At 32.8% G+C, this 24,439-nt stretch overlaps 1 protein-coding gene and 1 long non-coding RNA gene across 8 annotated transcripts in view; both read left to right on the top strand.

Annotated features, from left to right (window-relative positions):
- Positions 1–5,434, top strand: part of pyd (zonula occludens-like protein polychaetoid) — a 108,462-nt gene extending 103,028 nt beyond the window's left edge. For 6 of the 7 annotated variants that reach the window (XM_090113802.1, XM_090113801.1, XM_090113803.1 and 3 more), the window contains 2 exons: positions 116–2,562; positions 4,030–5,434. In XM_090113802.1, the coding sequence (XP_089969928.1) occupies positions 116–2,562; positions 4,030–4,253 (2,671 nt within the window). In that variant the 3' untranslated portion in view covers positions 4,254–5,434. Of the gene's footprint in view, positions 1–115; positions 2,563–2,861; positions 2,943–4,029 lie in introns of all 7 variants that reach the window. The other variant, XR_016457891.1, reaches the window with a different exon arrangement.
- A 15,459-nt stretch (positions 5,435–20,893) lies between these two features.
- LOC149899551 (uncharacterized) lies at positions 20,894–22,599 on the top strand. The gene is made up of 3 exons (XR_016457919.1): positions 20,894–21,411; positions 21,538–21,599; positions 21,674–22,599. It is a non-coding gene; the product is annotated as an uncharacterized LOC149899551 (long non-coding RNA).
- The last annotated feature ends 1,840 nt before the right edge of the window (positions 22,600–24,439 follow it).

The raw sequence follows: 24,439 nt of genomic DNA, 5'->3' as shown, positions 1-24,439 counted from the left end.
AATTCAGATTTTTCAATGTAAAGTTTGTTCTCTAAATTTTTGAACGTTGAAATGTCTGACACGTCCGTATATCCATCATGAGTAACTAAGTGGGTTTGGTTGTGGGTTTCCGCAGCTCATCCGATGCCATGAACTCCAGTGTGGAGCCGGACGAAACATTCTCGCCAAAAACTAAAAAGAAATTATCTAAAAAGCCATCGTTCATAAAAAATGCCGTCCTCGATTTATTCCGTTCGAAAACGAAACAGAAAGTGTCTCGACAGAAGTCACTGTGTGAAAGTGACTTGCAGCAGAGACAGATGCCCATGTTGAGACGAGAGAAGTCAGATTTAACCGATGTATCCATTCACATGAGAAATACACACATTCGAAATCAAATGTTACAACGAAGTAACTCCTCATGTGAAAAACCAATGTTGAAACCGATACTGAAAAGACAAAGTTCCTTTTGCGATGATAGAAATGGCTCCATTTGTACAGTTAGAGATTACGAAGCCAAACCAGTTGTAAAAAGCTTAAGACGACAAAACTCTATGTGTGAAATAGAAACTGAACCTAAAGTTACCCCTTTGTTGCGTAGACAGAATTCTCTCATAGAATATAATAGGAGAGGCATCTACGGACAAACATCAAGCTTTAATATGATAACCAAAATAGATCCGATTTACCAAAGACAACAACAAAATAAACACGAACCGTTTTACCCAACCCAACCACTACCTCCCGAACCTGTATACCAAAGCAAAGAACACGTAGTGTATGATCCTATTCCTAAGCCTAAGCGAACTTACTCCTCGCTGTATGATACTTCAAGTGAAAATCCATATGCGACTAGATCTGAAGTTTCAAATCAAAGCTTTGAAAGCCCGTATGGAAATCGCGATACAGTAGCTATGCCCTTGATTGATCCCTATGGCACGAGGGCTGAATGTATCAGAGAAAATCCATACGCGACTCGAAATGAAGTACTTGAAAATCCGTATGGTACTAGGCAGGATATTCCTAGAAAACCTGAACCTCTATATAATGAATCACCTTACAATAGCAAAGAGCAAATGTTGCGACAAAGAATGACTAATGAAAGTCCTTACGCAACTAAAGAAGACATGCTCAGGCAGAGATTCTCTGAATCACCGTATAATACCAAGGAAGAAATGTTAAAACAAAGAATGGATAACTCATATAATTCGAAAGAACCAATATACGGTAAAAGAACATACGAACCACCGCCTAGCACTTCTTGGTCAGACAGCACTTATGCAATTAGACCAGATAGACGGTTACATACACCTGTGAATTTTCCTGGGCGCACGTCTCCCTTAACTAAATCTATGAGTGAACCACCTTATGTAAGCAGAACAGAAATGTTGGCAAGAATTCAAACAGAATCGCCATACGCTACTCGTTCTGAAATCAAATCCAGTTGTTCGGAAACTAATTATGGCACACGAAATGACTTATTTGACATTCCACAGCAAGTAAGACCAGCGTCAGCTGAGTGTACTTACGTTTCTAAACAAGAAATACTATCACAAAAAGCTGCACTACTAGCCAATAAAGAATCTACTTACAACAGTAAGTTAGAAGAGAAATTGGAAATAATAAAGCAAAGAAATTTGGCTAAAAAAGAAAAGATATATCAAACCAGATTAGAGGCTAATGACAGTGATTCAGTAAAAGGAAGAGAACCTATGTATGTGTCAAAAAGAGAGCTCAAAGACAGTGTTATATACGAATCAAGTCAGGAAACAAAGGAAGTAATACCTGTGACAGACCAAGACAGTGCAGGTAGTTCTAGAAGTAGTCCGTACGAGTTGAGTGATGCTAATCATTTATCGCGGAGAGAACCGGTGTATCAAACTAAAGCAGAAGCTTTGAATGGTAAAATTGAAAAATTCCAAGAAATTGATTTTTCAAAATTGTACCTGACTGAATCAAAAACGGATGCAGAAAAGGAGAAAACAAAGAATTTGGAGGCAAATGTATTAAAAGGAGAAGCAGTATATGCTCCTCGATTGCATGGAAAAGCGGAACACATTTCTAATGCGCTTAAAATAACATCGTCTCCAATACCATACGAATCAACCACTTCAATGGAAACTCAATATGCATCGGAATGTAGCATGAATTTTGAAAATAAACCTCAAAGCACGCCGTATGCGTCGCAAGACTTACAGGAAAGAACGAAACCTAGTAGATCGGTAACATTCTGTGAGAAAATTGTCGAGAAAAGTGCTGAAAACAGCCAAGATACATCCGAAAACACCTCGAATAGTCGAAACGAAACTACTATAGTGAGCAATGATAACACGGTTGTAAAAGTAACAACTGAAACAGCGGAAACAGATGAGAAAACTGAGGTTATAGAGCCCGACGCACCGCACACAACGTGGGGTATATTTGACAGCGAAGGAGGTATATTAGAGGACAGGCACTGGGGCGTATCTCTGATAATACCCCCGAAAGCGATAGCTCCGGGGATCAAGCAAAAGATCTACTTTACGGTGTCTGACCCGCGATTGAGTCAGCGCGTAGGAGGACCTCCCATCGACATGGATAACGGTAAAGCTTTTGCAAAACGCACGCGTTACCGTAGATCGTAGACTGCACTTACTAATTGGCATTAACGTTTGCGAATGGAATATGCGCGAATGGGGAATTTGACACAATTACAGCAATGTGAAACTGTTTGCGTAGCGTAGATGCATGTGTGTGGCATGATATATATGTATATTATTGCTACGGTTGTTGGTATTGAATAATATAACGCACTTAACTTGTAAAATACACTTTAATTACGTTTGTATAGAGTTCATTATCATTACTAAACAGATCATTAACCCCGATTGAAATTTACGCAGTTTCTACCACACAATACACTCGTACTTAAAGATTGAGGAGAGACGGCGGCGGCCATGCTGCATCCACCAGACTGTCAAATCGTATGTTTGAAATTTGTGCACTGTACATTTGTGTGTGTGGTAGCACCTTTCTGGGTTCATTTATCGTCTCGTTTTGTATTGTTTTTGTCCTATTTCAAGCACTTTTCGTACGTGTGTGGTAGCACTATATCATTACTCATAAAATTTCGTTCTATTTTAAGTTTATCTTTTATCAGACTCTCTACATTTCATATAAATTTTGATACCATGATATTTTGGTGGATCATCTCATACTGATTTGGTTTTATTTGAATTTGGCACTACTCCGATTTCATGTATCACCTCATTTTGTATTTATTTCTCAATTAGCATTTATCAAGCATACTTCATAACTATATTATTATAGTCGTTTGTGTTACGCTTTGCATGTTGATTAACATTAATGTTGCGATTTGTGTTTGTGTGTTGAGTTTTTCCGTTTTTTGTTCTTTGTCACAATCTTTTTAATTTATACACCACTTGATATTTTTTTTGCAATCTTTGAAGTGAAATCTTTAATGCACAGCAAGATTCACGCTCACTATTGACTCATAAATTTTGGTTTCATTTTAACTACTGTTAAAAATTTTAATCACATAAACCTTTTTGTCTGTGCATAAGATTTCACTAAATTAACTATCTAATATACACAAAGGAATTAAAACAGTTGCAGTGGCGTAACTATATTGTAGCAGGCTCGTAGCGAAAATAAAGCACCCAAATTAATTAGAATCATGGAGAGCGGTTTGCGTGGCATTTTATCGTTACCTTATTAAATTGTCGTCAAAACAGTGTCGCTATTAATTAATAACCAAAATGCCAGACATGACATGTGACTATGCCATGTCTGGCATTTCTGACCATCTACTTCTACATAATTAAAAAGTCAGGGGAATTGCGTGATATACACATAAATGACTATGGTTGATTGCGTGGTATTCTGCCTGTCTGCCACTCTATTTCAAAGACTCATGCGGCTTTTGAAGCATAGTCATGCAAAATGCCCAAGCCTGTCTCTATGATCACACTATATTTCACTACACATTTCGCTCGAGCCTGCCACTTTATACTTGCCCTACACCATACTTCAACCAACTTTATTAAATAGGTGAAGCAATGCTGTCCCCCCTGGTAATGTGCGGGCCTCAAGGGCTGGTGTTCCTTCGCCCTGTGACCTTACGACTCCCGCATTGCGCCAACGCAGTACCATCCCTTGGACTCACAATCAAGGCGACAGACACGGAGGCCCATCTCACTACAGACTGGGACCAGATACACTTACCCGCGACTACTACGCTCAATACTGTGGCGGTTAAAGTTGACCACTTTTGAGGGATTTGATTGTGACTAATGGGACCTCTTCACAGTGGGCAGCGTTGGGCGAGTAGAACCAATCACGATATGATGATACGTCTATGATCGGCCGTCATTGTTCATAATCACCGTAATGGCGGCAAATATTGACGATCATTTGTTGGGCCAACGCTGCCCATCGTGAAACTGGCTAATCATAAGAAACAATCAAATAATTTTTATTGTTTGATTGGTTCTAAATTATTAGAAACAATCAAATTAATTTGACTGATTTGTTTCTAATAATTAACAATCAAATCGTTCAAAAGTGGTATTGTAAATTGGAAACATTGTAGTTAATCGTTTGATTGTGAAAGTTGTGTGTAATAAAGAAAATAATTTTAACAATAAGATGTGAATAGTGAAATGTGAAACGTGAACGTTGAGAATTAAAAATTGTAATATCAGCACATTTTGGCAATGTATAAAATATGTAGGATTTTTTTGCAGATGGTTTATTAAATGATGTCAATAGCAATGGTCGAAGCAACATTTTATTTTAATAATAGACTTAAAATATTTGTAACGTTCGAAATAATATTGTATAAAATTACTTGTATGTATCTTATTTGTCCGGCATTTATTCCCACCTATATAAGTTGCAATTCAAGATAAATCGTAAGTTTGTGGTGCTAAAGCATAAAAATTATGCGTAGAATGAACCTTACGAATCTCTAGAGCTTATGCGAATTAAATGTAAGTATAAAGAGAACATGCGTTGTCTCTTTCGTTCATATTAAAAGAAAGAGACAACATGATTGTTGAGAAGTTGGAGCCTATATTAGTTATTCTTTTATTTTAGGATTTTAACAATTAAGACATGCCTTACCATAACCTAGGTTATCCTAGTTTTAAATAATATTTTTTCATTGTAATATTATTTAATCGATGTACGTGTATTTTAGCAATAATTGTTAAGTATTAGCACATTGAAATTATCACTTGGCTTCCGTATATAAAGTGTTAAAATATTTTTTTATTACTAATTGTCATTAATGAATATCACGTAATTGCCTTAGCGGCTAGAGTCATATTTAAGTATACCTTTAATAATAATTAATTAGTAATAATATGAAATCAATTGTATGTAATGTTTTCTTGTTACTAGTGATATTATGAATTTACCTTTGACCCAACTATTAAATTTTATATTTACTGAATATGTGTGTTTTATTTTTATCAATTATCTTCTATGGTGTAAGATTTATAGAATGATATACCTACAAATAAAATCTTAAAAATTAAGACACATACTTACTTTCTATGGATATGGAGATATCAAGAATAACATAATATACCTAATGACACAGCGCATGTATTCGCGATTCTGAACTAAGTAATTAATATTTTTATTACAAGAGAATTGTTAAGTTCCTATTATCAAATATATGTTTTCATTTTAATGATAAGTACATATTACCATTTACCTACACATAGTAATAATTGCACACATAGACACTAACGAAAAAATATATTTCTGTACGGGAATCGAACTCTAGTCCCTTACAAATTCGTGTTCCTTGGCTACTGTAACTGGGTTTTTATTTTATACTAATATTGCCAAGCAGAAGATTGTTTTTGCGAACTATACTCAGCCTCTCATGAACTACTGATTTCTATTCTAAAAACCTTTAGAGAACAGACAAAGTTGCTTCTGTCACCTATTATAAAATTATCAAGGCAATCTATTTATTGTTTAGTTTGTTACTTTGTTTGTTTACGGAATAACCTGGTTGCCGATAGGATTTGACAGGATAAAATAATAAAACAATAATATTATTTAACCATATTTAATTCACACATTGAATTTAACTGAAAACAGATAAATTATATAATTTAGAAGATACACAATTAATAATGACGCTCAGTGCTTTCTTTCTGAAAAGGACATTAGTTAGAAAATAAGTTGGAGCTACACTCCAGTGGCACTGCTGACTATTGCATCGCAATCATTCAAAAAAGAATTTGAGAATATATTTCCCTAAACACTGAAAACTATAAACATAATACCTATACTGACTACATTATAGTAAATATAAGTTTGACATAAGAATCAATACAAAGCGTTTGCGTTCGATTTTAGACCAAGAAAATGACGTGCCTCAAGGGTCAAATCATCGCTCCTTCAGCCACCATTATATTTACGGATACTTCATTCACATTTGTTTGTCATGCAGTAATTACGGACCCATTACCGGGTCAGAGTTTAAGAGTTCGCGGCAATGTGGTGAAGCAATAGCCTCTGTCTTTATCTATTTCCCTAAAAACACCTTAAAACCAAACCATAAGGTTCAAAATCACTTTACCAAACGATGTTTGTTATAATTAAATGGACATGTCTAAGATGACATGGATATGGGAATGATCTTGGTGAAGAAATACGTCTTTAGTTACGAGTGCATCAGTGCAATGGATAAACGAGAACGAATTGCAGTCGATTTAGCAATTCGTGGATTTGCATACAATTTAATTGTTATGTTAAATGGTTTGATTTTAAGCTCATGAAAATCGGTGTAATTTTACGTAACTTTATAACCTTCCGCGTTGCGGTAGTGACATCAAAAGTTCAATGCATAGATATATATACAGTTATTGGAATAAAATACTGCATGCCAAATTATTATAATGCCTTATAGATCAATGACTCTACATAGTTATAGATAGTAGGTATTTAAATACTCCGCAATAAAACCAAATTATCGTTCATCTTTTAACTGTTGATTGTGATGCTTAAATAAACATAACTTTTATATCTTACAAACTTCACTTACAAAAAAAAACATCAAAATCGGAAATCGATTAAAAATAGGTACAGGCAAGCTTAAAGCTGCCGTTGCGATTTAAAAGCCTAACTACCTACCTATAGCTACTTTAATTATTGTACTGATTTTTTATTCGTATGTCTATGCTAAACAATCTTCAAAACTATTCATCCGATTTTGAGAAAGACGTACAGACTTTTTATAATTCAGTCAACCCAGCGGATCCGAGCCTAAGGTCTAGTACACATAAGGCTAATTGCATTTCGCATAGGTACACATAAGAACATACCAATTCCGCATACCCATAGAATACAATGTGAAATCACTGTAACCCCGCAATTTACAATAAAAAACTAAATGATGCTCAAGGACCTTGACCTGTCGACCTGATCATGTAACCGCATTGTGCCCATAAGTTTGCATCTCACGCGAATTATTAAAGCCAAATTCATGTTCGTTGGCTCCTCAAAGTTGTGATAGTATCTAATCTTTTTGACGTTTGCTCTGAAATAGCAATGAGCCAGCAATTTTTGATATACATAATACATATCTACCTAACTTTGATAGTCACTCTATAAATTGAAACATAATTTTTGTGACAGTAGATTGTTATCACAATATAATTTTAATGAGCGACTATTCAGGAATAAAATGGTAGGTAACCTACGATGCAATTTAAATTTCATACGGATTTTTCGCAAATGTAGATTTTTTCTGGATAAATTCTATGTAGCTCATAAAGATAAATTGTGCAATTTTCCCTGATAATTTAAATACTAAACTTAAATTGAACATTATTTTCAAGACATCAAGGTACCGAAATCTTTTTAAAGAGTTAATTATATTTCATTAAAATTTTAGTAGATATTTATATACATTTATAATGATTCGATCACTGAACTCTTCTATCATTGCCGGGTATAAAAAATAAGCTTTGTAGATTTTCAGTTTATAAATTATAAGCATAACGAACTTTCTAGTCTTTCTAGATCTTAAATATTTGCAACGAAATCAACAGGCTTAGATTAAAAAGAATTTATAACGTAGAAGATATTATTTTTTGACATTGGTAGGTATTTAGATAGTGCTTTTGAAATCTAGTTTTATAACATTCAAATGCTTGAAAAATTTCTAGTTAGTGCTTTTTTAGAGTGTCAGATTATGACTAAAATTAGAAAATTACCTATAGCGTCGTATCGTTTTTCGTGTTTCCATCTTGAACATAATTGAAGGGTTACAACTTTATTGATAAGTAGTGTCTAATGTAGTGTGTCAATTTAGTAATCAGTAGGTAAAGTTAATTTTCCGATGATGAATAAGTTTGAATGTTCAAAAATATAATCTAATAATTTTGAAAAATGTAGACAGACCGACTCATTTGTGAGGCAAGATGAGTCAAATATGAAATAATATAATCTATTGTAATTACCATATTCTGCTTAATTGTTCTAGGCAATGATTAGTCATTAAAGCTGGGAAGATTTGGGTAGTTTTAAATTTTACTATCGCGATCATCAGTGAAATAAAAAACACTAATTAGTATTAATTTCATTGTTCTCATTTATATTTTTAATTGATGTAGCTATAGGAGTATAAATACAGGTCCTTACATATTTCTTATTAATATATTTTATGTTTCAAAATATATACTTACACTATTCTCTATTGTCTATTTATACTTAGTACTTTAATAGAGATCAAGAGTTTAGATGGATTCCGAGGACAATATAAGGCGTAGGGCTCAAACACATCAGCCTTTTTATATTTATTTTTATAAAAAACGTTGAGAGATATCCGGTAATAAAACAGAAATCTTGCTTGAAATGCAATAAAAAAATAAATGAAAAATAATTGTATGCTTACAGTAATTGTTTAAAGTTTAAACATCAAAGGTACTGCAGTCTGCAACTGCAACCAAAGTTATGGTCATAATCTTGATAAAATAAACAATGTCCACTGGCTTTATATATTTTTATGACCCCTGCACTTGTCTTATAATTTAATAGATATCCAGTGCTGCATACTAAGTATTCATCCTTAACTAACGTAATAATGCAACTTTATCCACAACGCGAGTGAAGCCGCTGGTTTCAGCTTCCTCCCGGAGCGCTTACAACCTTTTAGTTTCTAGCTATATCGCTAACAAAACTATTTCATATATTCTTTTAATAATTGTTGATTACACAAGATGGAAATCAAAGGCAAATGGTACATACTTTAATGTGAGATTTCCTTGGTATCCGTTGGGAGTCATAGGTGAGAGATGATTTGAAACGCGTGACGTGATTTGCGTACCTACAAAACGCAAGCTTCACGTAATATTTTTAAGTGATTTGATAAAACGTGTATATAATGTTATTATGGAGAATTTATTAGCAACAATAATTATGATTTAACCATGAAAATAAATTTAATGGTGTCCCTTTAGGACAAAGTTTTTCATTAAAAGCTCATTAATAAAATGTTTTTAACTAACAATTTACTTGCGAGAGTCCTAGAGGTTCGATCCTTTTTTTAACTTTTAACTTTTTTTAACATTATGCTTTATTGGATAATCTAAAGGATAACTAGGTTAATAAATTTAAAGGATAACTAGGTGTTTTACAGGTATTTTTTCTATAATCAAGCCTGAAGATTTCTCATTATCCGCTGCCATGCTTCTAAACTTATAATTACATCGTATTACATAGTTCATTGCCTATCAATTATAAAATTTCTATGTTAAGTGGCATTGACAATTGAATGGATTGTCTGGTGTGCGAGAATAATCGAAAAAATCGATACCGGCGCGGATATCGATCTATTGTTCAATTGTTTATGCTCGAATGCTTTATACGAGGTACATACGATCTTATTTGGGTACCACAGTGTTGAAACACGCCTGAATTCAATGGCGGCGAATATGTTACATGATACGTAATTAAATTTATAACGTTTTTGTTAACTTAATTGTTAATTCTGAATCAATGCAAATTTAACAATAATTACAGATTATATCGTATCAATATTGTTCAATTGTTTCAGCTGTTGTGTAAGATTACAGATTTAAGATAATTTGTATTGAGAAGCTTTTTTAATTAAGTAATTCTTCCTTGATTCAATTATATCAATATTTTAATAGATTGAAGCGCAGAACTTATGTAGAGCTGTTTTGTAAAAGAGCTGAAAAAATCTCCAAATCCACTCAACAATGTTTGCAAAAGTTCATCGTTTTTCTGTAGGTGTAGGTACCTAAATATTAGAAATTTCGAAAATTATATCAAGAGTTGTTGACAAGTGAGTCAATGTTGATTTAAATGGCTTATACGACTATGAAACTAAGCGTTTAATTAGGTACTGCTATAGGTCAGCGAAAAGCAATCGCTGTTTAGCTAAAGGGCGAAATTAAGGTTGATGTTCCGACCGTCCCTCCATACATTTTTGATTACCTCTAAACACTTAACACAGACACTATTTCTTTAAAACTAATCATTTTATCACTTCTCTATAATGAAATGTGTGCGCGTTCGACCTTTTTAATCAATAATTTACAATATTTACTTAGAAAAACAACAGTAAAATACCGGAAAAATTTGACACTTCTACAGTAGTGTGCGTGACTTTTGCCAAGCGAAACACGACATAAAGCACGACATCTAGCGCATAGACTATATACTTATTACAGATCTAGCGCGTCAATGTCTAAACGAAAGGCGATGTTTAGACATTGACGCGCTAGATGTCGTGCATTCGCGTTCGTTATCTTATGCATAATGAGCATAATTCTAATAAATCAAAGTTCTGTGTAAAAATTGAGTAATTTCATTTCCAATCGTTCAAAGAAAATAACAATAAAATAAAATAAAACTAATGACCTTAGAAACTATGTTTTTTTTTATTTATTACTCATTATTGTTCGTCCGTCGTAGGTCTGTAAACTGTATTGTACCTTTAGATTCTATTAGTCCATGATTGTACACTGAAGGTAAATGGTACTGTAGGTACTTTAGTTCGGCGTCGTCGCTCGTCGGCTTGATATAAAATTACATTCTTGATTTCATTGACACGCGCTATGATTTGCGCGCGGAATTTCTTGTGTTGTGAATTTATTTTTGTATGCTATGCATTTTAATTGATTCAAATTGCAATGTTTCTCTAGTATGCATTTGAGACTATATTGTAAATTGTAATAATTGATCGTGGGTATAGTAATTAATTATTCTAATAACGCAATTAGTAATATATGTATTTTCGGTGGGATTCAAAACAAAAAATTGGCCCGTGATTTTTATGAAATTTCACCACATTGCAAATCACATCAATCATAGTTCATACACATGTATGACGAAAGTGATTAGTATTGTGGCTAACATTGACTCATCAGTTCATCACTGAAACCAGTGATAAATCAGTACCTATATCATATTGTGTTTGAATATTTTTAAACAATGATATAAGTATACAATTATTATAAATCGGTAAACTATCAAAGTAATCACAAACTTGCAAACATTGGTAAAATGTCCAGTAGTTTATGAGCCTATTCATTACAATCAAACAAACAAACAAAGTTTTCCTCTTTATAATATTAGTGTAGACAAACACTATGAATACGATCACGAATGCAAATTCGGGGATTTTCTAATTATTGCTAAATAATAATTGAATTCGTTTTGAAATACTCTATAATTTTTAGTGTATAAATAGACATTTATAATGTGGTGCTCATTTTTTTTGTACTGCTAACGCTATTGTAGGTACCTATTTTCGTTGTTTTATTTCAAGTGAACACGGCCATACAATTTTGTCACGAGCCGCCTATGATTGTAGGTACTTTTGTTAGGCTCCTTCGTCGTCCGCGTCGGCTCGAAAGTTCTTGATTTCATTGTCACGCGCTATGATTTGCGCGCGGATTTTCTTGTGTTGTGAATTTATTTTTGTATTATTATTATTTTTTATTTATTTTTTTATTTTATTGATTCAAATAAAATATTTCACTAGTATGCATTTGAGACTATATTGTATTATGTATAATTTATCGTAGGTATAGTTATTCTTATAACGCAGTTATATTTTCGGTGGGACAATTTGACCCGTGATTTTTCTGAAATATCACCACGTTGCAAATCACATCAATCATACACACGTATGACGAAAGTATAGTGGCTATAATTGACTCATCAGTTCATCACTGAAACCAGTGATAAATCAGTACATATATCATATTTTATTGTGTTTGAATATTTTTTAAACAACGATATATACAATATTATTATAAATCGGTAAACTACCAAAGTACTTCCGAATTTTCAGACAGACAAACAAGTAGTTTGAACACGCAGTTTTCTTATACTAGTAGCAAAAATCAAAACCATAATATTATGTTTCCCTACTATATTTTACTAAAAGTCGAGTGCGTCGAAATCGTAAATAATAATATGTTTTTCACCTTCCTGGTTATTTTCCCATAGTAAATAGTGTTTTAGGTTTGTTGTTGTAGGTAGGAATAATAATAATTATTCTTACATGTTGGTTATGAAATGTATATTGAAATAATTTACTTTTACAAATCATTATAGACCGGGAGATACTGACACAAAATTTCGAGTCATTTGTAACAAGGATGGCGGTTCTACAGGGGTCTTAGTACGCAATGACAAAAAGAAAAATGATGGTCCGAACGCTGGTACCGGTGGCTTAGTCGCGTGGGCGTTTGTCGAACTCGTCGGAAAAATAGCGAAAGTCAAACGATTTGTAACACAAAAATTTTAGAATTTACCGATAGCCCATAAAAAAGTAGTAGGCGGTAGTGTCATGCCATACTTTTCCGGTGTGACTTACAGCCCGCCATACCGACGCGAATGTGTTGATTTAAATAAAACAATCATTCAACCATTTGTACCAGGCTAACTTTTGCACAGGTAACTATCGTCGTGCAGCCATTTACGAAAATCGCCATGCCATACTTTTCGGACGATTCCAAATGGTCGCCATACCGCCGAAAATCTGCAAAAAATTTTTATTTCGCCAAACTTTTTGTACCAGTATTGCATTTGGATTTTTGGAGAGTATTTGATAAAATGTGACCATTATTATATTTGCCATACTTCTAGTAGGGGGAAAAAGTGCTGTCATACTTGAAAAATTAATTTAGTATTAATTTATATAAGTGAAGATTTCCAACACCTAGATCTTTGAAATTTTGTATTTATATTCGTTGATCCTCAAACTTACAGGAAAAATAAGTGCCATACTGTTACAAATCGTTTGACTTTCGCTATTTTCCGACGAGTTCGACCAACGCCCACGCGACTAAGCCGCCGGTACCAGCGTTCACGCCATCGTTTTTCTTTTTGTCATTGCGTACTAAGACCCCTGTAGAACCGCCATCCTGTTACAAATGACTCGAAATTTTGTGTCAGTATCTCCCGGTCTATTAGTGATATAAGTTTTGAGTGAAAATGCTTGGATCAGCATAATATTATATGGTACTTCAAATACATGTTTTGATAAAAAAAACAATAGTGTAATAAAATAAAACTGCGTTTTATTGTAATCAATGTTGACAATTTTAAATTCCAAAATTATTGATCAATAAAATAGTTTACACCAACAAATATAACTTTTATTTTTATAACAATCGTTCATAATATAAACCGTAGCAGGTGGCGTTTTGAAGTTCTGTCTACTCATACAGAAAAATGGAAAACTTGTTTTTTTTGTAAACAATTTATTACTCATGTTGTTTGGCAACTCGAAGCGTGGTCGTCCGTCGTAGGTACTTTTGTTCGGCGTCGCGTCGTCGTCCGCGTCGGCTTGATATAAAACATTCTTGATTTCATTGACACGCGCTATGATTTGCGCGCGGAATTTCTTGTGTTGTGAATTTATTTTTGTATGCTATGCATTTTAATTGAATCAAATTGCAATATTTCTCTAGTATGCATTTGAGACTATATTGTAATAATTGATCGTGGGTAGGTATAGTAATTAATTATTCTAATAACGCAATTATATTTTCGTTGGGATTCAAAACAAAAAATTGGCCCGTGATTTTTATGAAATTTCACCACATTGCAAATTATATATTATACAATTACAATTACAATTATTATAAATCGGTAAACTATCAAAGTAATTACAAACTTGCAAAATATGCTTTTCCGAATTTTCAGACAGACACACAATTTTATTAGTTTGTTTTAGCAAAGTAGGTACCTATACCTATACGCTTACGTCGCGCGTCGCGTCGTCGAAAACGGTGCGCCCAGAAACAAACATACCTAATTCAGTTACAATCCTTTTTTTGTTCCGTAATTTATTGTATTTATTCTAATACGATTTTTTTTATTCGTCGGCCAGTTCTACTAGGTATAAAAAGATAAAATTGAAATATAATTATTGTAGCGACAGCCATATTATGTAACTATGTTTTCGTAAATATGTTTTTCACCTTCCTGGTTATTTTCACATAATCTTATCTTTATATATAAAAATGAATCGCAAAATGTGTTGGTAAGCGCATAACTCGAGAACGGCTGAACCGATTTCGATCATTCTTTTTTTATTATATTCCTTGAAGTACGAGGATGGTTTTTATGTAGAGAAAACGTAAATATTATGTACCACGGGCGAAGCCGGGGCGGACCGCTAGTCTTATATATAAAAATGAATCGCAAAATGTGTTGGTAAGCGCATAACTCGAGAACGGCTGAACCGATTTCGATAATTCTTTTTTTATTATATTCCTTGAAGTACGAGGATGGTTCTTATGTAGAGAAAACGTAAACATGTACCACGGGCGAAGCCGGGGCGGACCGCTAGTCTAATATAAAAATGAATCGCAAAATGTGTTGGTAAGCGCATAACTCGAGAACGGCTGAACCGATTTCGATAATTCTTTTTTTATTATATCCCTTGAAGTACGAGGATGGTTCTTATAGCTAGAGAGCTAGTTAGTTTAGTTTTAGTGCAGTGGCAGTGTAAATGTTGTTGTTGAGGTTATGTAAATTTAACACTTTAGTTAACTACCAAGATATAAAGAAATGAGGATAGGACACAATAACTATTGGTTGAGGTATTTATAAACTCATAATATACTTTTAAAAAAATCACGTTTTAATAAATTTCTAGAATTAAATTAGAACAGCTGATTCAAAATAGCCTAAAAAATCTTAATAATAATAATTACGCTTCACAGCAAGAAGAAATGTACCATATGTACCCGCACAAAGTCGATATTGTGTTGCCTACCGTTCGACTCAATGGCTAGGGTTGTAACTACCTTTAATAATTATTACCAAACTAATAAACCGAGTGATGCGAAATAACCATAATTCTTTTAGAGTTTGATAAAATGATCAGGCAGGTATTTTCTTTAATCCTCTGAATTCTCGGTTACTAAATTGTATCGTTGAAATTATTCTTAATCGCGTAAATTTAATAAATAATCATATGGAAAACACTTTTCATTTGTTTTTTTACTTTCACGCCCAACTACTATACAATAATTACGTTGTTTCGGTATTTTGACGAGAAAACGCAGGAAACATCCGTTGTATCATTTTAGATAGATTGTATATTTTGTATCTGTAGAATTGAAATCAAAGCTATGTATATGTTGTCTCCATTCTTTTCTTATCGGATTGTTGATCCCAATGCGAATGCGTCACTTAAATTTTATAAAAGACAATTAAGAACATCAAAAATAAAGTGATACGTAAATATTTCACAGTGCAATATATTATGTAATTAATAATAATTATATATTTATGAAAAAATAATTACATCAGATTTAATAATAGCAATTGTTTTGAATGTACATAATATGAATAAATGATTACATCATAATAGTAATAATCACAATTGTTTTATTTCCCATTTGTTGCAACCCTAGCATATTTTCATGTAGCAGCAGAAGTACCTACACTGGCGGCGCGGCGGCATCGTGCGACATCAAAGGCATTGCCTTACTAGGTAAGTTTATAATGACTCATTTCTTTTATTATATAATTTACGTTTTACTTTTACAGAATCCGATTCAATGGATTATGAAGACGAGTCACACAACGCCATACGATAGTGATGATGAATGAACATTTCAATAAATGCATGCGTGTTTTTTTATGTTGTTTTGTAATTGTTAATTGTTTCTTAAATAAAGAAATAAACTAAATATTTAAATGATGATTTGTTATTTGCAACACAACTTTATATTTGAGATTCTTTACAAATGTATATTTAGTTTTGTATCATCAAATTTATAAATTTTATTCCATAGTTTTCAAAATTAAATGTAAATGACCATAAAAACATTAATAAAGTAAATCACTGATGTAAGGTCAGGGAACGTAATACATATATACATCTGACCATGTAGAAGCTAAGTCTTGTTGACTGCTGAAGTCTGTAAAGTTTTGTTGTCTGCTGAAGTCTGTACGCAATGAAAATGTCTGCCGTTTCGAAAATAAGTTTTTAAGACCCTAATAAATAAAATATATGAATGGCAGATCTGGTCAAATACTTTCAAAATTGTATTTTTTTCAGCACTTTCATAAGTGTCTGCCAGAATGTTATCCGCGTGATAATGGTCTGCCATTGTTATTTTCCGATAGTAATAATAATCTATTTTCAAATATCAAAATGGCAGACGTGGTCAAATGGTTTCAAAGTTCGCCAAAAATTTCCACCTGTCTTACCTAAGCGCGCGCCTCGTCCACCACTCTGGGCTTAGTGACTCCTCATCTCATGTATAGTAGGTATAGGGGAATCAACACACAAAAATCCAGGTCTGGTCAAATACATACAGGTAGCTTTGCGCTAGCTCTCTAGCTATTACTTCTTATGGAGAGAAAACGTAAACATGTACCACGGGCGAAGCCGGGGCGGACCGCTAGTAAATAATAAAATAATAAATAGTGTATTAGATTTGTTATTGTATCTTGTATACCTACGAATAATTATTCTTACGTCTTGTTGGGAAATGTTCAAATACCTACCTATTGAAATAATTTACTGTTACAAATCATTAGTGTTATTAGTTTTGAGTGAATAGGCATGGATCAGAAATTCAGAATATAATATGCTACTAACTACTCAAATACATACATGTTTACACAACAAACACCACTGACATCTATAACTATAATTTATAGAGGTCAGTGACCGTCAGTGACAAACACTATGGATACCTACGCTCGCGAATGCAAATTCGGTGATTTACTAATTATTGATACCTAGTCATTGAATTCGTTTTGAAATAGCCTGTACTTTGTAATTTTTAGTGTTATAGACATTTATAAAATGTGGTGCTCATTTTTTTGTAATAAATCATCCCGAACGCTATTGTATTTTCGTTGTTTTATTTCAAGTGAACAGTGAACACCTATACAATTTTGTCACGAGCCGCCTCTGGCCTCTGGGTGAAATAAACAAGTCAAATGATTTTTGTTCTAATTGTATTTTGGTAGTAGTTTGTTTAGAATTTACATTACCATTGTTTAATTTTTATTTTGTATTTGCAGTAAAATAAAAAGATGAAAAACTTCATTAGGTATATTGTACGACACCTCACTCTGAATCGCGCTAGCGAAATTTTTTCGTTACAGAGCACATATACAACTTTCGGACAATCTTCATTGAGGCCGGCCGGCAAATCGAGTATGTCGAGAAACTTTACTTATTCGATGGAGGTATTCTACCTTCCTTCCTCCACAGTTGTGGGACCCCGACGTGCATTGAACACGCAGCTTTCTGATACTAGTAGCTAAAATCAAAACCACAGATATGTCTGTGATCAAAACCATAATAATATTTTTACCTAAAGTCGAGTGCATCGAAATCGTAAATATGTTTTTCACCTTCCTGGTTTTTTTTCCATAGTAAATAGTGTTTTTGATTTGTTGTTGTATGAATAATTATTCTTACTTGTTGGTTATGAAATGTATTTTGAAATAATTTACTTTTACAAATCATTAGTGATATTAGTTTTGAGTGAAAATGCTTGGATCAGCATAATATCATATTTGCTACTTCAAATACATGTTTTGATAAAAAAAAAACAATAGTGTAATGTAGGTAATAAAATAAAACTGCGTTTTATTGTAGGTAATCAATTTTGACATTATTTATTTCCCAAAATTACAATAAAATAGTTTACGCCAACAAATATAACTTTTATTTTTATAACAATCCTACTTCCTACTAATGCGAAAGTTCATACATGTTTCAAAAGAAAAACTTTTACTTTTACTATTATTTCAATTTATCCGGTTTAATTAAGACTTAATATTGATACATATGATCATTATAAATACAAATAGGAATTAACAATATAACGAATACGTGGCACAACTAAAATTTTACCGATACCACCCGTGGTCATTCTCCTTTGTGGGTCATTTGTAACAGGATGGCGGTTCTACAGCGAAAAAAGAAAAATGATGGTCAGAACGCTGATACCGGATACCTTAAGATACTGTAATATAAAATATTACTAGATTAGATAAAATATTATAGGTAGTATCTTCACCGTGTGTGACGCGCTTTACATTCACGCCATCTAGAGTTAAATCTTTATCATTTTTGTATACGTCTGTGTGTGTAAACGACCCTGTATGCAATGACAGATGTTAAAACGCATAATTTTACCGAATTGGGTGGATTTTAAGGCAATGATATAACATATTTCAATAAAATATAATATTCAGTAACCGCCATGACTATTCCTAGGTTTGATGACTATTCCAATTACGCAAAAACTCAAATAAACTAGAAATGTAGAATTCAGCGCCATCTAGCGGGATATTGGCTGGGAACAGATCGTTGCAATCACCTTAAGTCATCAAATTGGATCATACAACACGTCACGTTACTTTGTTATAATATTTCAAAGGTTAACACAATGTGGGGTATAGAAATCGTTCAATTTTGAAAATATATCTTTAAAAAAAGTTATTTTTACATTTTTCCTTTAATATAAATGGAATATAATTTCTACCTTAGCGAAAAAGGCCCTAAAGTTAGCTAAAGTGATGAAGATCCTTTCAGTGATCTTGCACAATTAAACGAAAAAACAGACTAATATTTTTACAGAGAAAATTTCTAGACTAGGTAGGTAAAGGAAACAGAAAATGTAGCGAATTTTATCACAATTATTTTATAAAAATTCAAAAAATGTAAGTACCGAATATCATCACAAATGTTTTAACTTCTGAGATCATTCCTCGTGACCATACAATCCTTTCAGAATAAAGCAGCCCACCGGAATACTAATTAAGCATGCAGAGGGGCGGAAAGAGGGAGGGCCAGCAAAACCGCTTACATCAATCTATCTAGGTACCTACAATAACCAACAATTATTGAAAAAAATATGTATTACCTTATTGTTATCTAACTATAGGAACCATTGTTTGTTTAGTTTTGTTAATAAAGATTTATTTATTATTTTCTTGTGTTTTATTTTTAGGCGAGTAAAAGAAAGGCATTTAGAAATTAAAAACTAATTTGTAATTACTCCCCGTGACCATGTGCTGATCAGTAATCGAAAGATCTGGATAATTATGGCTAACTCGCATTTAAAATCCGTTAAAAAAGTTTTTAATTTCTAAATGTACTCTTCCTAAAGCTATTGCGTGACGATCTTGACATTTACGGCAATTTAGGAGATGCCCACAAACACACATGCGACATGTTATTAACTCTAAATTACATATATTATGTGGTGTTTTATAAGCACGATAGTTTGACACGCGTTCTTATTTGGGAACGTAGTCACCATTGAAAAAATCAAAGATGATTTGACCTTTAGATATTTAATTTTATAAATGTAGAAGCCACAGATAGACATAAAACTATATTACGTTCGAATGCAATTATTTTTATTTCTTTATTTGTATCAGGCAGCATTGCCCATATATTGTTAGTAGTACTTATTCTAGTGTTAGTAAAACTACATATACTTATTTTTATTAATGAATCAAGATGTATAGCGGAAGTAGAGCTTTGAATTTGTCCGAATTGCTTGGCAATTTATAGTTAATAGATTGCTGATGCCTGATACAATACACGTAACTTCGTGAGAACAGATTCAAAATATGTAGGTAAATACATGATCCTTTTTTAAATTTCATTTACATTTTTCTTTTTGAAGTGAAACTTCTTTATCGGGGTTGGAAAAAAATTTTGTGTAACATTTTTTCGTTACGCGTGATATTTTTCCGTTACGCGCCATCTTTTTCTTATCCCTACCACGCGTGATTCGACGTATTTCTGTAAAGTTGCATATAGTCAATTATTTTTTGAAAAATAAGGTCATAAAGAAGTTTCACTTCTTACGTGTGTACACTAGTACAGTAGTAGTTTTTTTTATTGATGCGTCAATAATATAGGTCATCACGTGAAGTCCTATACAGCTTTACTCAACTTTTTACGTCTTGTAAACTGTTTTTATTGTAACACTGTAATTTCTAGGTAAGGTATGTTCGTTCAAACAAACATTCAAAAACAAAGTAAAACGTACCTAAATATAGGCACAAAATTCCAAAGACTTAAAAGAAAAGCTTCCATAGATTTATTAAAAAAAAAGTATACCTAATAACGGCTGGCATTACTGGATCGCCCGCCCTACAAGTCTCAATACATTCATAACCAAGTGCTGAATGTTCTTGAACAGATTGCATTTATACATACAAAAAAAAATATAGGCAAAACAAAATTGAGGCAGGAAGCAACATTATCCAACACTCACCAAATAGCCTGTAAACGCAGTCGATGCCGCAGGCTAATTCTAACTTGATGCATATAAGGGCCGTGTTACATGCAAGATAGTTTAAGGTGATGAATTAATTTTTCTAACATTTTCGGCCCTTTTCAAACCTTCGTAATTTTTATATTATTAAAGTTGTCGTGATGAAAATTCTTGACAAGAAAGTTCAATAGTAACACAATACGTCTACCGTTTTAGAAACATGATTCCATGATATTTTCTCGATAGAAAAAAAATACAAAGTTATCATTGTTATTTTTTTTTAATCTCTGGCATCTTCAAAATAACAAACGTAAAGTTACGACTTTTTGGATATTAACTATAAAATATACAACCTATACGTCTACCGTGTTAGAATTTTGAAATATGCGATGGTTTTGAAATAAACAAGAAATACTTGAAATTAGCGCGCGACCAGCCAATATAGCGAGAGCCGCCCTGTACCTTCCTACCCCGATCGCTGCACGAGTCATTCCCGCTACGGCCGTCACACGGGGAACTTGTGTCGCTCGCGCAATCGTAAAAAAGGGTGACAACACGATAAGACAAATGGGGACAATAAAGAAAATAAGAAGAAGAAACATAAAGGTTGGAGGAAAAAGAATGCTTACAATTGGAACAAATTACTGAAGTAAGTTGGTTTTATTTTAAATTTGATGATAATTGTATTATAGACGATGTTTGATATGTACCCCTGTTTTAAGTACATAACGAATGTGAAAGATTTTTTCATTTATAGCATAAATAATCTGTTCAGAAATCTGGAATCCAGAAGGAAAATAAACCCACTGATTGTTCACAATGTGAATCCACTCCTTCGTAAGTACCTTTATTCAGTCAAAAATGTATGTTATCAAAGCTCTACTGGTTTTATCGCATGATTCCATTTTTAGCAAAAAGCAACAAAGTGCAAAGAAATAAAAAATCATGGTGAACTTAGTGGAAGTATGGCGGACATAATATGGAACAGGAGCTCATTGGAGTAGTATTATATTTAAAAAAAATACGAAATAATTTCAAGAATTACATTTCTTAGAAGGTGGTAGATAAGTATGTTGTATAAAGAATTTGATGTTGATATTTATTTCATTTATACTTACTACACCTGTGCGGGAAATTGCTTAGTAATAAAACAGGTTTATATTCATATTTACATAGTAATGTGAGTTTTCATTTCGAAAAATTTTGTGTAAGTATATTAAATTGAGTTCCTGGGTGATCTGGAAACACAATTGGGCCCGGAAGATGGCGCTGCAGTCACTCCTCCTAATGACATGAACCGATTTGGATGAATATTTGTGTGCACATTTCATTGTTGTGGAATGATTGGTTGATTCGCTTTCACATTAGCTAATATTATGTATTTTTGTTGTTAGAAAGTAAACTTAATTTAATGTTTATAATACATTATTATTGGTATAAATAAGCCAGTGTTCGTCTCACATTGATGTACCTGCCTACCTACCCTACCAGGGCCTAACTTTGTTCTGGCTATTTTATTTTGATTATTTGTAATGAATAATTACAATTATAATAGAGTGCAAAAAATAAATACATGCGTCAATATATTTTGTGTTTTTTTTAAACAATTTTTTTATTTAAAAAAAATATCATTCCGACCGCGGCTTTGCCCGCGTGGAATTAGATTATATCGTGAATCCTGTCTTATCCCACAGAAGTGTTCAGTTCGGATAAAAAGTATCCTATGTGTAAATCCAGGCAATTAGCTATATTTTATCAAAATTGGTAATGTAGTCTTGACGTGATTAAGTAACAACTAACAAAAAAATATACAAATTAACATCCAAAGTTTCGCATCAGTTTTACTGTATTAGTGACTAGATTTCCGCCCGCGGCTTCGCCCGCGTTTGCAAAGGAAAACCCGCATAGTTCCCGTTCCCGTGGTATTTCCGGGATAAAAACTATCCTATGTGTTAATCCAAGTTACCCTCTATATGTGTGCTAAATTTCATTGTAATCGGTTCAGTAGTTTTTACGTGAAAGAGTAACAAACATCCATACATCCATACATCCATACATCCATACATCCATACATCCATACATCCATACATCCATACATCCATACATCCTTACATCCATACATCCATACATCCTTACAAACTTTCGCCTTTATAATATATTAGATTAGATTAGATTAGATATCTTCCACTCTTGACTTTGACTGAGAAGAATTAGGGTTTATAACTTCTTTCAGAAATATTACCTTTCATTTCTGGGCATGACGTAATATCTACGTCAGCATCAAATTCTATCTAAATCCATTCAGTAGTCCGCGTTATTGAGTACCATTTCATTTTTTCAGAGTAACAATATTTTTTGTTATTTTAAAGATTATTTATAACCTGTATTATTTTGTAATAAAGTAAACATTACGAAATAATAATAATTATTAATAATGTCTAAGTAGTTGTTAAAAAGAAGATTATTTGTTTATAAGCAAGAAAATAAAACCAATAAATCAACAATTAAATATATGTATAAGAATATTATAACTGTTTGACGACTCCATACATGTTTGTCCCGTGTCGGCCAGCGGCAGCGCGGCGAGTTTGCAAGAATGACTTCGCGCACACCCGCGTTCGCGATAGCGAGCTATTAGACTCCGCCCGCCAAGCAGTAGATTTTTTTTTGTGTATCGTCTTAACAAGAACTTTCCAAAGCCTGAAACGTGCAGACGTGACTTTATAGTTGTGACTTCGTTACAGTAATGTGTACCTAAAGTTATGTATTGTCATCGATCAGCGATATCAATTTTAAATAACGATGTATTTTATATTTGTTTGGAATAAAATTATTTGTAATTTTTTTTATTTATTTAGTACTATTTGTGGGTAAATGAGGATGATTGGTGTTTATTTTCCAATAGAGCTTTCATAAGTTCAATGCTTAAGAGTATGGATAAGTTTCAATTTTAATTTTGAATTTAAATATTTTATATTCAAAGTATATTAATTATAATTGTATGCGTTCAATATAGACCTATAATTACTGAAAAAAGAGCTTACAAATGATAAACAAAAATTCGACTTCTAATTCTTACAAATCATTCAGATGCAAATAATTTTCCCTCACCTATTTCGCAAGAAAACCAAACTTCGATTTAATAACATGTTTCCATAATCCAAGTAACATGAACTATGAACCTTTATTTTTCACCTAACAACAACACGTTGAAATATATAATTCACTCAGAGATCGTGCCAAGATGTTCCTGAACGAGCTCCGTGTCAACGGAACTCATGATGTCTTCATAATCGTGACCCAAATCTATATTAATGATCAATATGGCAAAAATACGTTTTCTAATATAATTATCATGATTTGTGCAAATGTTACGATTGATTTTGTGTTACGTAACTAAGTGGAAATCGTTTGCTGCACTTAAAAAAAAAAAAACAGTGATAGAGAGATAGAGTTATATGAAGATGTCACAGTTTTTTATTGTATACCAATTAATAATTTTTAACGTTGCCCAAAATGAAAGGAAATCATTACTATGCAATTCTTGAAGGCAACGAAACTATTTTAAATGAACTTGACTTAGTAATTATTAGCATGCCACTTATCGGGAACTATTTTAAGGAATCGCTGTATATAAAGATGTAGATGAAAACTTTTTGAAAGCTCGTGATGGTACC

This window comes from Colias eurytheme, chromosome 20, assembly GCF_061535395.1.
Source record: "Colias eurytheme isolate Ceu_HAF_F1 chromosome 20, ilColEury1 Martin Lab GWU primary, whole genome shotgun sequence".
Lineage (NCBI taxonomy): Eukaryota > Metazoa > Arthropoda > Insecta > Lepidoptera > Pieridae > Colias > Colias eurytheme.
This window is presented reverse-complemented; position numbering and strand designations above follow the sequence as displayed.